The sequence below is a fragment of the Dendronephthya gigantea genome, unplaced genomic scaffold (assembly GCF_004324835.1).
Source record: "Dendronephthya gigantea isolate DGI-Jeju-01 unplaced genomic scaffold, DenGig_1.0 000153F, whole genome shotgun sequence".
NCBI classification, from domain to species: Eukaryota; Metazoa; Cnidaria; class Anthozoa; order Malacalcyonacea; family Nephtheidae; genus Dendronephthya; species Dendronephthya gigantea.
Window position 1 is genome coordinate 481,575 of NW_021163163.1, and position 14,550 is coordinate 496,124.

Below are 14,550 nucleotides of genomic sequence, written 5' to 3' on the forward strand. Positions count from 1 at the left end.
TCCGCCGTTTAAGCTAAACGCGCTTGATACAACCAGTCCCAGAACAACACGGAGGAATCTCGTTCTAAAGTCTAAACTAATATGGCGACATTTGTTTACATTTTTCAGGCAAAGCCAACCAGAATGCCTAAATTTTAAATACTTCATGTAAAATTGTATATATTGTACTTATCAAAATTAAAGCATTCTGATTGGGTTACTGAAAATGTAAACAAACTTGGCAAAGCTAATCAAAATGCTTAAATTTGAAATACTTCATGTAAAATGGTATATATTGTACTTTTAATCAAAATTTATGCATTCTGATTAGTTTACTGAAAATGTAAACAAACGTGCTGATTAGTCTAAAACGAAATTCCCCCTTGTTAGTCAGAAGACTTTAAGAGTATCATTGTGCGAAGCTGGGTAGTGCTTTCCACCGGATAGTGATTTTTTGAGCTATTTTAGATACGCTTTAAGAGCAATGAAATCACAGATTTGAAGCTATGGGTTATGAAAGAGAATTCCCCAATTTAAAAATACAAAATTTACTTTAGGTCATACCAAATAACGGGCAATTTTAGTTAGACAGATTGGAAAACCACTATCCGACACCCCCACCTGGTATCTCTCTTGCTAACATTCTTGGTCTAAAAAGATAGAATGACCTAAAGACCTTGTCTTACAAATTTTTCATACTAGCGAAATATGATGACATATGTTATACAGGTTATTGTCATACTGGTAGTATACCACCTCGAATAGAGGAAGATGTGCGGGGGTGGGAATATTAACATATTCATGTTAGCGCTTTGGGGGAACACACCACCCACCACCACCCCGACTTAACAATTTTCTGCGGATATTTTATACATTATGCAGTTTTCAGTACATGATGCGTTTTATGAATACTTTTCAGACGATCATAACGTTCCTGTTGTCCGATTCGAATGGCGCCACCGTGACTCTTTCGCCCAACATTCGACTCTGTCGCTGTGTCGCTGGTGGACTGTGCACCATTCCCGAGGCCACGTCACAAGAGACCGCTGATATCGATGTCGCATTTCTCGTCATGACCTGCGAATGCCCCGATGGGCGGACGGGCGAATTTTGTGAAGTAGAACTGGATTATTGTGCTGGTGAACTGACCCCACCCTGTCACCCCTTGGTCTCGTGTTTCAACCATCCAACAAACTTCACCTGTGGGGCCTGCCCCTCGGGTTACGAGGGAGATGGAAGCATTTGTCTTGGTAAGTGACTCCATTCATGTCAAGTTCCATATCGCAAATAAATTCTTACTAAGAATATTCATAATTTTCGTTCATGAGTTTTCCAATCGAGTTTCACATTGATCTACCGGGTGTCTCCGGTTTGATTCATAATAGCTTCTAAACTAGCTAAGCTATTAAACTGAAATAACTTGCACTAGATAGAGGGAAGACTAACGTAGTTTTTGATGTATTACAGTTGTATTTTACTTAAACATTTACGGAGATATCAATGTTCAAAATTGGTAGCATATTTCTGGATGTGTCTAAATTATGCAAAAAACGCCGTATCAAATATTAATCAAGCTTTTCTCAACTGAAACATGCACTATTAGCAGTAAATAAATGACACTTGGCAAATTGTTTATTATGAAACGAAGTATTATTAGTTACAGAAAACAAGGAAGATTTATTCGTTCGGAGTCGCGTGTCCTCCAACACGAATGCACTGCCTAGCCCGTGAGACCATTGCGTCAAAGGAGTCATGGATCATTCGTTGTTCTAGATTACGGCATGCTGTTACGATTGAGTTGCGAAGCTCTTCTAAATTCTGCGGTTGCTGATCGTGTGGTACATTCCAAATTTGCTGCTTAAGGTATCCCCAAAGAAAAAAGTCGCATATTGCATTATTTACTGCTAATAGTGTATGTTTCAGTTGAGGAAAGCTTGATTAATATTTGACACGGAGTTTTTTGCGTAATTTAGACACATCCAGAAATATGCTACCAATTTTGAACATTGATATCTCCGTAAATGTTTAAGTAAAATACAACTGTAATACATCAAAAACTACGTTAGTCTTCCCTCTATCTAGTGCAAGTTATTTCAGTTTAATAGCTTAGCTAGTTTAGAAGCTATTATGAATCAAACCGGAGTACTTTTTTCTGGTACACCCGGTACATCAGGCGTACGAGGCCGGGGGGGGGACAGGCGTGGGCTTCCCCCCCCTTCCTGTCTGCATTTGTAAGAATCAGTGATAAGGCTTGTACGCGATGGCCGGAGATTATTATTCAAATCATTCGGACACCATCCAAAATATTTTGGTCAACCTCTTTATTAATCCAAGATTTCTTGTTTAATGTTTTGGACTTCAAAGATATGGCGGAATTTTTGCTGCTCAGTTGTGATTAAACGAATCGTGAAATTACTTTGTGGTATTGAATATGAGTATATAACATGATCTTTGCAGTGCTTTAGTCATCCTAACAATGGGCGACTTGCGCTTTAGACTAATTTTTGATCGAAGTAACTAGAAAAAAATAAATCATCACAGCTAGAAAAATCTTTCTTAATTTAGTGCAAATGCAAAGTTTGGCGGCGAAACTTTGTAAAATACGGAAAATATAGCCATCTGATACTATAGGTATACTTGCAAAAAACTTCACTTTTACAACATCGCGCCAATTCCACTATTGTAGATGTTGATGAATGCGGAACTAATACTGATGGCTGTGATCAAACTTGTGGAAACACTGTCGGATCTTATTTTTGCGAGTGTGGATCTGGATACAGCTTAAATCAGGATAAAAGGAGTTGTAATGGTAATTTCACAATTAATCTTCCCTAAATCCCATTAAGAGGAGATATTTTTCTATGTCTAGTAATATATGCTCAAAACCTCAGTTATATCTTCATGTAACAGGACTAAAATTTTCAGCATTAAAATGTTTTGCAAACCTGAAAAGCACCCAACAAGTATGTTTGCTGTATAATCTCAAAATATTGTAAAAATGAAAAGATTTCTCGGGATACGCCGAGAAGAAAATGACACTTGAATCGAAGCTTCTTTTGTATTCATTTCAGTGATAATGGCGTTGATATTATAACATTGTTGATAGCCGCATTATATTTTGTAATAACTCCTTTGTTTGGTGTTTTGCATTCACCAAATACAGTTCAAAACTTAGTTAACAGCATAATCTAAAGAATAAAGGTAAAATAAATTATTTTGAGCGGTACGCCGAAAAGATTTTATGTTTTGAGCGTTTTCCCGCCAAAATACGCCACATATAATAAAAAATCTCCTCTTAATATAACAATAGAGTTGATGCCCATAAATGCGTTTTTAGCCTGACTCTGAACTCGTTTACTATTATTATTACATTAACTTTACAGGGCTATTTTTGTATAAAAAATTATGCCAAAGTAAACGCTTTAGCCATTCTTCTGATTCGCTTAGATCAGAGAGCTAAAATATACTTCATCTCGGCAAATTTATCATTTTAGCTCGCAAAATACACCGCGATGCCCGCCAAAGCTAATATAATATTGTACTCTACACCGGAGCAATATTCGAAGACAACAGTAGCGAAATGATTTATTTTCAAGAGCTATTTCCATTTATTTAGAAGTATTATTTTCGAGATATTTCTCGATTTAAATTATGTAATTACTTTTGACTTATAAAAGCCCTTTGTAGATAAAATATAAAAAACAAAGCAAAACACTTAAACACATTCTGTAGCCAATTTAGACTAGCTGGCCTTTGTTTGTCTAAAAGAACTCTGCTTGCTAGCCTTGATCTGTTCAATGTTTTTTTTCATTCAGACATCAACGAGTGTTCTCAGCCGAATGACTGTAGTCAGCTGTGCGGCAACACCCTCGGCTCATACAATTGCTCTTGCAGGATTGGTTTTAAGATTGATCCAGATAACCCTACGGAATGCGAAGGTGGGTGTTACCGGTGAACTCAAATAACACGGAAACGCTCACTCTGTCGGAAGCATAGAGATTATAAATAACACTAGAGGGGGGACGAGGAGAAATTGGGGAGCGCGTTAATGCGGGGCAAATCCAAGTCCCGGATGTTCACTCATTCACGATGTCTGAGGTCAAAATATATCGTTTTACACAAGTTTTTTCTATCTCTTAATGTTTTTTTCCATAAAATATCATTTCAGGGTGTCTAAGGTAGTAAAACCTGTTAAAAAAGCCTGTTTTTCCATAAAGCACCGCCAAAGCGACCTAAATAACGAATATACTTTTTTTAATATTGTTGCTAATGTGGTTGCTAATTAAGGAGGTATCTATCTAGCCAATCTGCACTTGGCTTAGCATCCGAGACTTGAATTTGCCCCCCATTATCGCGCTCCCTTTTTCGACTGATGTTTATGATACCAATGCCTCCTCTAGTGTTATTTATAATCTCTATGGTCGGAAGTTTGAAGTCAAGATGGCGGACACTGACGCCTTTCTTGTAGGTATGATCCAGGCCTCCACGCGGAAATTTCGTAGTTAAAATGGCGGCAATTATGATTTTTCCCTTAAAAAATTCGAGTGAGCGTTTCAGTCTTATTTGAGTTCACTATAGGTATTACTGTTGAGCTCCATATATAACTGGAGTAGGAATTTGATGGAGTTCTACACTGTTAAACGTTTTAAAGGTAGTATATGCTTCCTATAATTTAGTCCTATCGACCAACTTTAATTTATAGTGCACGAGTTCAGTCTACGCCATGGACTAACCAGAGAAAATTGAATCCAGTACTTTTTACTTTTTCTAAGTTTTGAGCTGAAATGCTTGACGCCATATGTTGAGCCGTATATGAAATTAAAGCTATTAAAAAGTTATATTTCGTGTAGAAATTTCGAGACTTTAGCTTAAAGGAAAATATCTAAAAATATTTCAAAATTTCCGGGTTTTTTGCCAATTGGTAACTGGTTTTCGTTTTTTTTCAATATTTCCTTTGTAGTTTAAGTCTTGAAATTTCCACACCAAATATAACTTTTCAATAGTTTTAATTTGACACACAGCCCAACGTCTGGCGTCAAGTATTTCGTCTCAAAACTCAGAAAAACTATTTTGCCTTCAAGCTGAATAGGGATGTTTGTCAGGAGTTATCATTCCAGTTGTATAGAGTTCACTGGTCTAAGCTCACGTGCGCATTACAAAATGAGAAAAAAATATAATCTGCCAAATAACTTCGTAATTTTTAGAACCCCCCTTCGCAACTTAAGATGGCTCACAAAAGTTTTGATTATATAGCGTACAATTGTGTTCAAAAGACGATTATTTTGTTATATTCCAAAGTATGATCACGAAACTCGGCCACATAATTGCTACAACATCGCGTATTATGAAAACTATTTTTAAATATGTGACGTCAAAATCAGGATTTCAATTTCCTCGCGCGACCAGCCGACAATCCCACGAAGGCCCGCATGTGTTTATCACAACGTTTTCGCGCAAAATATTTCGGTTGGAATTTGGAATCGCTGTTCGGGTCATATATTTGCTCAAACAAACAAGGATATATTCATTTATTGACCGTTTTACAATTGAACTTACATTTCTTATTACTTATCAAAATTACCGCGATACGGACATAGAATTGTAGGGAACCACCTTAAGCAGAATTGTTTTAAATATTTTTTAGCCCAAACAGAATGTTCGTCTGGTCATGGTTGCAATCAGATCTGCTACATTGATGTTCTTCAACCAGGGGTTCCAAAATGTGCCTGTCGAGCAGGATATGTCCTTGGAGACGATAAAAAAACTTGCAATGGTGAGTAAACCGCGTTTTTCACTTCAAGCTTTGACCTGCCTGGACCTGGTCTAGGCCACAAAATCCAGGCCGACAGTAGAAGGTGGCCTGAACCAGGCCTACACCGGACCTGGGGCAAGATTTTGGTAATGTGAACAGGCTTTACCTAGTCCTGACCAATTTTGAACTTAATGGTATGATTTGTATAGGATCCATATAGTATTACCACTTTTCGGCGTGTTTTGGGTCTTTTTCCAAGTATTTTATAAATTGCTTTGGCTATCCGATATCATCAACAAGGAAGACAGTGGGAACGTGGCACATATTACCTGGACTTGTCCTAGACCTGGTCCAAGTCAGCGCTAGGCCTGAAGTGTAAACGCGGCTTAAAACTCCTATGCCTTAATGCTTCGTAAAATTTGGTTATAAATAGAATATTCCTGTCAAAGTTGAATACATGGTCATTACAGCAATAATGAAGATTATCCTAGACCCGATTGAAAAATATTGTTTTTGATTACAGACGATGTTTTGCACTTTGCTCCGCTACAGTAGTGCCTTTTACAGAATTCTGTCACCTTTTGTATCGTTCCGACCTCCGTGATCATTGTCAAATTTATCTTTCTTTTGTAATTATCGCTACTCTGGTTTTAATAAATGAAGGTAATCACCACACACAGATTAACTTTCACGACCCAACGATTCGACCCTCCGGTCTAGTGTCCCCTGATGAAGACACTAGACCGGAGTGTCGAAACGTTGGGTCGTGAAAGTTAATCTTTGTGTGGTGATTACTTTATTAAAACCAGAGTAGCGATAATTACGATGGATTATATACCTGGTTGCCGTGAACTCATTAACTTCAATTTATCTTTCTTGTTTGACGATTTTCCAGATATTAATGAATGTGCAACGACAGAAACTAATCTTTGCGATCAACTTTGTGTTAACACTGAAGGCAGTTATAATTGTTCTTGCATATCTGGGTATACGAAAGCTGGTCAATCGTGTAGAGGTAGGGAAAAACAATGCTGCATGCATGATAGCGGTGCTTTCTTAGAAATATGCATCAAATTGTCCCAAGGGAATTAACAAAATAAAGCATGCCGTAATACAGTAATATATTATATATATTTCGTATGGCGATTTCATTTTTAAATGGCATGAAACGAGATCTATTTACCTTTTAGAAAGATCTTTTTCATGTGATAACGGCAAGAAATAACCAAATATCGTGCGTTAAAATGCTGTTCGAAAACCTTGCTAGTCTTGCTTGCTTGCTAGTCTTTCCGGGGGTACCCAATTCTGGGATTTTTTCGGGGAGGGATGTGCAATTTCCCAGGAGAGTGGGAAGATTTTCAAAGAGTTGTAAACCGCAAGAAAATCCGTCGTATTTATGTTGTAAATCATCTTTTTGCGTTTTCAGTTCGAGAAGAGGATACAAAAGAAGACATTGCCCTGGAACCGCCAAACGCATCAACGGACCAGACAGATAACGCCATTGAAATAACTGTGGCGAACCTTCGGCGAGAAGATGTAAGTTCATGCTTGTTAACATGAACTTCAAAGCCTAAGAATGTCTTTTAAGTGTTTTCGTTTGTATTTCCAACGTTAATTTCGTTTTATATACGAACCAAAGACCATTTGTATTTTCACAACAACAACAATAAAAATGGCGGGAAAATTTCGAAAGTCGTTATGTCACCCCCAAACGTGACATACGGAAAATATCCGCACTCTACCCCGAATGTAGTGGCGTATGAGTTATACGAGTGTTTTAGTTCTCGGTAAAATACCCCCATCCATATAATAATATGAAATATGAAACAGTCATCAATTTCATTATTATTTAATATCATCTGTTTAGTACACTGTGGATGTAAACACACTCTTCAAGGATTCCGTTGTCACATTAGTGAACGATTTTTGTAATGAAAACCGTCTCAGACCTCAGGATTGCGGAGTGGAACAGTATGTATCAAGCATTTCGAGAATTCTTTTTATTACTGTTGTCGACGATGCAAATTTCGATCCGCAGACAGTCGAACGTATATCATTGATGGGCGGTTCCAGTGAACTCAAATAAAACTGGAACGCTCACTCTCTGACTTTCCCTCATTAATGAGTGAAGCCAAGATGGCGAATCATGTAGGTATGATCCAGGCCTCTGGCGCGGAAAAAATCATAATTGCCGCCATTTTACCTACGAAATATCCGCGTTAAAGCCCTGGATCATACCTACAAGAAAGGTTTCATATTCCACCATCCTGGCTTCAGATTTTTTGCAGAGCTAGAGTTCCAGTGTTATTACAGTTCATTGTGCGGTTCTCATCATTTAACTCGGTCCCAGGTTAATAGAACCCGCGCTCAGAGTCTTAATTATGAACGACAAATATAGGCAGAAAATAAACCATACCCTCAAATCAACTAAAAAACAAACCAAAGGGTATCGTCACTGCTTCAATTTGGGACTCGTTTGCAAATATCGAAAAGAAAAAACTAAGTGGTACCATTGAATATTCGAATCAGCCATTCAGCACAAGAACAAACCCCTTGACTACTGGATAGCCCACATGTTTAACGATATATATATATATATATATATATATATATATATATATATATATATATATATATATATATATATATATATATATATATATATATTCGTCGTTTAAATCGGCAGTGTTGTAGCAACTTGGGCAACCTTAAATGATAAGAAAGGCCATCAATCATCGACTGTCTACGGAATGAAAGTCAGCGTCGCTGACGGTCGTTTCCTAACAACGTTGTGTCGTTCTTGCTTTTCAGGAACAAGGTATTTTTCAGCAGTCTCAACGTGGAACGACAACAAGGATATCCAAAGAATGTTGGAGAATATAACACAACCATCAAGTTCTACATTGACTACCCAACTACGATAAAATCTGGTTCCCTGCCGAAGGCGATACTGGCCTCGATTGTTTTCTCGGAATTGGCGAAATTTGAAAAGCTTTTTAATTATAGCATTAACCTGGACACTCCAGTCACCCCAGACGCACCACGTGACCCAAGTGACGAACAGAGAAATAATGCTGTGACTTTGGAAATACACGATTTCACCACAGTCAAGGTAGCAAAGTGAAATTTTATACAAGGTGTCTCAAATTAAGCGAAAGTTAACTGATTTTTGCGCGATGTAATGAAATAGACATTTTGCATTATAGAGTAGTTTTTGATCTATGCAAGGAAATGTAATCAAATCACCACAGCTGAAATGAGCGTACTAAAATTACTAGAAATGCAAAGTTTGGTTGCGAAATGTTGTAAAATGCGAAAAATATAGCATTGCAAAGTTTCCAAAATTGTTACTACATTTAGGCCAAAAATGGTAACAATTTCCGTGCGTTCAACAAAAGTATAAAAATTTGCAAACTTTGCAAGTCTATATTTCCCGAATTTTACAACATTTCGCAACCAAACTTGCATTTTTGCTAATTTTCGTATGCTCTTTTCAGCTGTGGTGATTTGATTATATTTCCTTACATAGATAAAAAAGTAGTCTATAATACAAAAAGTCTATTGATGGTTTAATTTTGTCGTTGTACAAAATAAAAGAACAGTTTCTTAGTCTTCCAATGATCATTTTCTTAGGTTAGGAACTGTTCATATGAACTCGGTTACCTGAGATTCAGCATAGCGAGAGATTATTTTGAGGTATTGAGATAAGTCTTTCAGGAGCCAAACAAACACATGCTATTGTTAGGATTACTACACGACTACTAGGATCATGTTATTCACTCATTTCAATACCTCGAAATCATTTTACGCTTCGTAAAATCTCGGCTAAGCTAGCTCATTTGAAAAACCTTTATTTCAAAGCAACTGGCTAGAAACTGATCGAATAGTCGTAAAAGACTGACTAGTTTGCAAAGTATGTTAAATTTAGCGATTTATTCCGCATAGAACTATTTTGGAAACTTCAATTTTGCTGTACTTTGAGGTGTTTAGGCTAAAAATATTATTATTTTTTTTAATTTTACTATTTTTTCTAGTGGACAACCTTCTATGATACTGTTTTCCGCCGATCTGTTGCCATCATTCTGAGCAGATACTGTAAAGATGATTCTTATTCTCGTGAACAGGATTGTAAATTTACTGGGTGAGTTGTTAACCCATTAGTTTGCAATGCACCCAGATGTGGCCTAGTTTAGTATTTTACTCTGTCTAATGCCAGATAATTTTACTCATCAGTGGAAGAATATTTCTTTTTCCAGGTCAGACGAAAGCTTCGAATCTGCTCACGTCGGTCGAATTTCTGGTTTCCCTCAAGATAATGGTGGAAAAGTACTTGTTTCATTTTACGTCACCAACCCAAGTAAATCCGCCCCAGTTCCGAAGCGAACCCTTGCATCCATGTTGGTTACGCAAGGCGGAGAACTCGAGAACGCTCTCAGCCAGAAAATACAGCTCACGACAACAGCTTTCCCGGAAGATCCACCACCAGCTTCTGATGCTCAAAGGGATAACAGCGTCGTCATTCGAATATCTTCAATTTCCAGAGCTCAGGTGAGTTAAATTTGGAAGTTAGCAAGAGTGTAATTCTGCCAGAACCACTTCTTAGATATGGAATTTAGTCTGTCATTGATAGGCCAATACTGCATTTGCATTACTTTATTTGCTTTCAATACTTGATTTACTTGATTTTCCATACAATGCCAGTGAAGTATAATATAACCTGGAACGCTAACTCCTATATATAGTTCAGCGTTATATTTGGTTTAAGCAAAAAATTGAAGATAAGTTTTTTACTCAGTTTTTCGATAAATTTTTATAAAAATTAGCAAATGATTGTACTTTACATAGTTCTAGACATTCCTAGATAATTACTCTCTACGTCTGTCTCAAACGTTTAAATGGGGCTTCAAAGATGGCGGCCAAGTTAAGGCAGTGGTACACTATTTAACTTTCCTTACAACTTGCAATGCAATTCTACTCCTGAGGGATCTAAAGTTGTCAAATACGAACATCTCTTACGATCTGCTAACGTTTTCTTAGCATTTCGAACACTCTTTACAAATTAACATCCCTCCAAATAATAATTGCATTGCAAGTTGCAAGGAGAATTGCATAGTGTAACACCGCCTTTAGCGTTCAAGTTTTTATCACGGTTCAATATAATGTACAATGCAAATCAACGGACTATAACTCATCCATCAAAAGTGAATTGGGTGCGACAAATTTGGATCGTCCGAAAGACATTTTTTAAAAGAATATCATATATGGTATTCAACATCAACTCTGCTTGATTTTTTTTTGCAGTGGACCTATCTGATCGATCGGCGTTTGAGAAGGTCAATTGCAAAACGCATTGCCGTTTACTGTGGGAAAACTCCGCAAGATTGCGAAATAAGAGGGTATTTAAATTTTCTTTTTAAAAGTACAATGTATATATGAAATAGGACTCGAGCATGGTCGAATACGCCATTTTCCGGCGGACTCAAGCATGGTCGAATACGCCATTTTCCGGCTTTATAAACAAGACTCATAATGCACGTATAAAAGAAACCTTAAAAATAGCCCTATGATAGGAAAGCTGGCCAAAATATAAAGGACAACTAGTGTTAAAGCGTTTCAAAACAAAAAACGAAACAAGAAACTCAAAACATAAGGTTGAAATATATGAAAATAACTCAAGATTAAACAAATCTGAAGTGCGTAGTTGAATTTACGGCGAAAAATGCATATTTACTCACACGTACAGTCGGAAAATGCGGCACCCAACATCGGGTAGATGCAGAGAGACAGATTCTCGGTAAAATGGGTCCATTTTTTCCATTCTTGTGCTCCCAAAATTATGGAAAACGCGAAAATCTTAGGGTTTCGGGAACCGTCACTCCCGGTCAAAAACAATGAGAAATATTTGGCCGCGCGAGTTAGGAGACTGAAACCGACGTGAAACACCTCACCCTTTATACTATTAGTTGGAAGAATAAGGACAAATAACACCAGGCACATGATAACTCAGTTTTGTCGAGACGCTTTATGACGTCATGATCTCAGATCAGCTGGATGGTCGAAACTTTATGCCTCGCAGATATTTAAAACCATGACGTCATAGGGCCCAAGAAAAAAATTTTGCCCCGGGCCCTACAATTTCTCTCGGCGGCCCTGTGTGCATTTAGTGTGTATTTTTACGATATAGACTATATAAACTATAAAGTATTTTAAATGAAATATTTTTTCTTTTTTACCCCATAGCGGAAGTAGCGATGCGGCCTTCACTGAAACTGATGTCCAGCGAACCTCGTCATCTCGCGGCAAAAAACATGGCGGACTTCACCTTTTGCGCAGTGCGCAGTGTTCCTCTGTGCTCATACCGTGTACTTGGTCGAGATGATTTGCTAACCTTGCTAAATTTATACTACACAGCCAAATACAGGACAGTTCCTACGCGTGCGACGCATATTAAGATGATTGCTTAACAAATTCCTAATAATAATTGGCTCATTTTTTCGTGGGTCAGGTATTTTATTAGCCCCGTATTAGCCCCGGAAAAGTCCGGGCTTGTCAACGCAAACTCTTGCTTAAGGAAGACAAAGTCAAACGATCTAAACAAGAAAACAGTGTAGTGCCCGGACAATATGTTTAAAATATTTGTAAAATTGTTCTACTTTATTATATTGTTACAAGCGTTAATCCGTGTCTTAATTTATGCTCCAAGCATCGCGTTGTCCATAACACCAATATATATTTCCCTCTAAAAATGCATACATTTTTGCATTCGCCATACCCCCTTTTTCCTCCCTTTGAGGAGCTTGGGCCTGAAATATCTCATTGAGCAGATGAGCATCTTTTCATGAACATTTATGAGCATATGCTCATAGGCCCGTTTGGGCCCTATGTGGCCTTATATGGCACTATTAGGCCCGATGGCCGGATTGCTGACTGCGCGTCCTAACCCGCGATTATGGAAAAATATTCCATTAAATATCTATGAGAGCAAGTAAAACAGGAAATCCAGGGAGAACAAGCCAACAGTGTACTAGCCAGTGTACTAGCTCGTTTTTACTCAAACAAACCACCTATCCGAAACAAGAAATACGGTTACCATATGAACGTCAAAGAATCGCGCGAGTATAGGCGAACATTTGTGTTAAATAACTGTTGACATCACATATGTAAAGACTACATTAACATATGTGACCTTCCACGGGAAAACATACGTTTACGCTATTTCGTTCGTTCAAAAATATCGTTCGTTATCCGTTTGTTTGCCGTTCAAACGCTTCAAGCGTTCGTTGAAACGATTTTCGAGATCGTTCATCGTTCGAAATTGCCCGTTCGAACGCTTAGGAAAAATCGTTCGAAAATTGGTCCAAAAGCGTTCAACGGTTTGATTTACCGTTCGTTGAAACGTTTGCCGGAATTTCGTTCAATCGCATTGAATTTGGTTCAACATTCGATTAAACATTTGCAATGTTACAACTTTAGAGAAGAAGCGCAGAATGTGTTACACAGAAATACTCCCAGAAATGTATTCAGTTCCTTAGTAGAAGGCTTGTAAAGGAAATAGTAGGGTTATATCATTTTAGCCTAATCGAATGCTTTTTTGCGCTTCATGTTCTGGTTTATGCTTAGCGTGCTCTTATTTCATTAGCGACAAATTTCACGTTATAAGCTTTCTTTTAAAATCGTTTTTGTGCTTCGGTAATGCACTGAATGGTTAGAATTTGTGTTTTAATATACTTCTGTAGCTTCCATAAAGCCAAAGTTCACCGCGCGCACAAACAACGTCGCAAGCCATATATTACAGCATTACGAGCCATAATATGCCTTGGCAAGGTGCTAATTAAGTTGCATAATTGTCGGAAGTCTGTAATGTATGTAAACAGACAAAACCAGATTTTAAAATCAGTAAATTGAGGGATTTTGCGTGTTACATATTATCGCACTTGTAAATTTATTTACAAAGTGCGATAAATTTAAGCTAATTTATTTACATCTGATAATCTGATAGCAGGGCCTCCGTCCGAAGCAGCTACTGATTAAAATGTATTCAAAATAAAGGACCGCATCCTAGGACGAGAATGCGGTTCAGCATTTCAGCTCGTTGTCTTTAATGCAGTCTGACATGCAAATTATATACAACAATTGAAATACCCTAGCTAATATTTGAAGACATAAATACAGTGACCTAACGCGCGTTCGGTAGGGTTAGGACGAGAACTAAAATAAGGTTCCCCAGTTATTGGGGGCCAGAATAGATAACGAAACATCATAGTATATGAGCAAAACGTGATCAATGACAAACAGCGAATTAAGGGACCCGGCAGTACCAAGTATATCTCAAGACCCCATCCTCTGTTCGTTATGCCACTGCATGAATATCCAAGCAATTTAAATATGACGCGTGCATCTAGTCTAAAACTGGAGCAGTGCCCCGCTTGCAAAATTGTCTTATTTCCTTAAAAGGGTATATTTGTCTCACCAGATCTAAGCCATCTGGCTCGATTGTTGCTGGCATGTTGAAAGGTATCAATTGGCATAAATATAACTTATGGCATAAATATAACTCATGCATTGTAAATGTTTATTTAGACTCTTAATTCACAAAAAAATTACTTCATATATGTTGATATATATATGCACATTTCAGCACAATTCACTCCCCATGCATGTAGCTATATTTTGGTTGTGATTTGATTTCTCTCGACTAGCTCCTCGAATCGGAAACGTGGAACGCGGAAAAGTCTCAAATCGTACAAATCATAGAGACTGTATGAAAGTAATGAAGCTATATCAATGATGTTCATTGTGTGACATTGTTTATTACAATA

At 37.6% G+C, this 14,550-nt stretch overlaps 1 protein-coding gene across 1 annotated transcript; it reads left to right on the forward strand.

The window, feature by feature from the left end:
* The first annotated feature begins 953 nt into the window (after positions 1 to 953).
* LOC114537208 lies at positions 954 to 12,136 on the forward strand. Its single transcript, XM_028558342.1, has 12 exons — positions 954 to 1,229; positions 2,666 to 2,788; positions 3,795 to 3,917; positions 5,624 to 5,752; positions 6,627 to 6,746; positions 7,158 to 7,267; positions 7,599 to 7,702; positions 8,543 to 8,843; positions 9,766 to 9,872; positions 9,988 to 10,279; positions 11,033 to 11,127; positions 11,972 to 12,136. The coding sequence occupies exons 1-12, from the start codon at positions 1,052 to 1,054 to the stop codon at positions 12,108 to 12,110; spliced, it is 1,821 nt and encodes a 606-aa protein (XP_028414143.1). The 5' UTR covers positions 954 to 1,051; the 3' UTR covers positions 12,111 to 12,136.
* Positions 12,137 to 14,550: the final 2,414 nt, after the last annotated feature.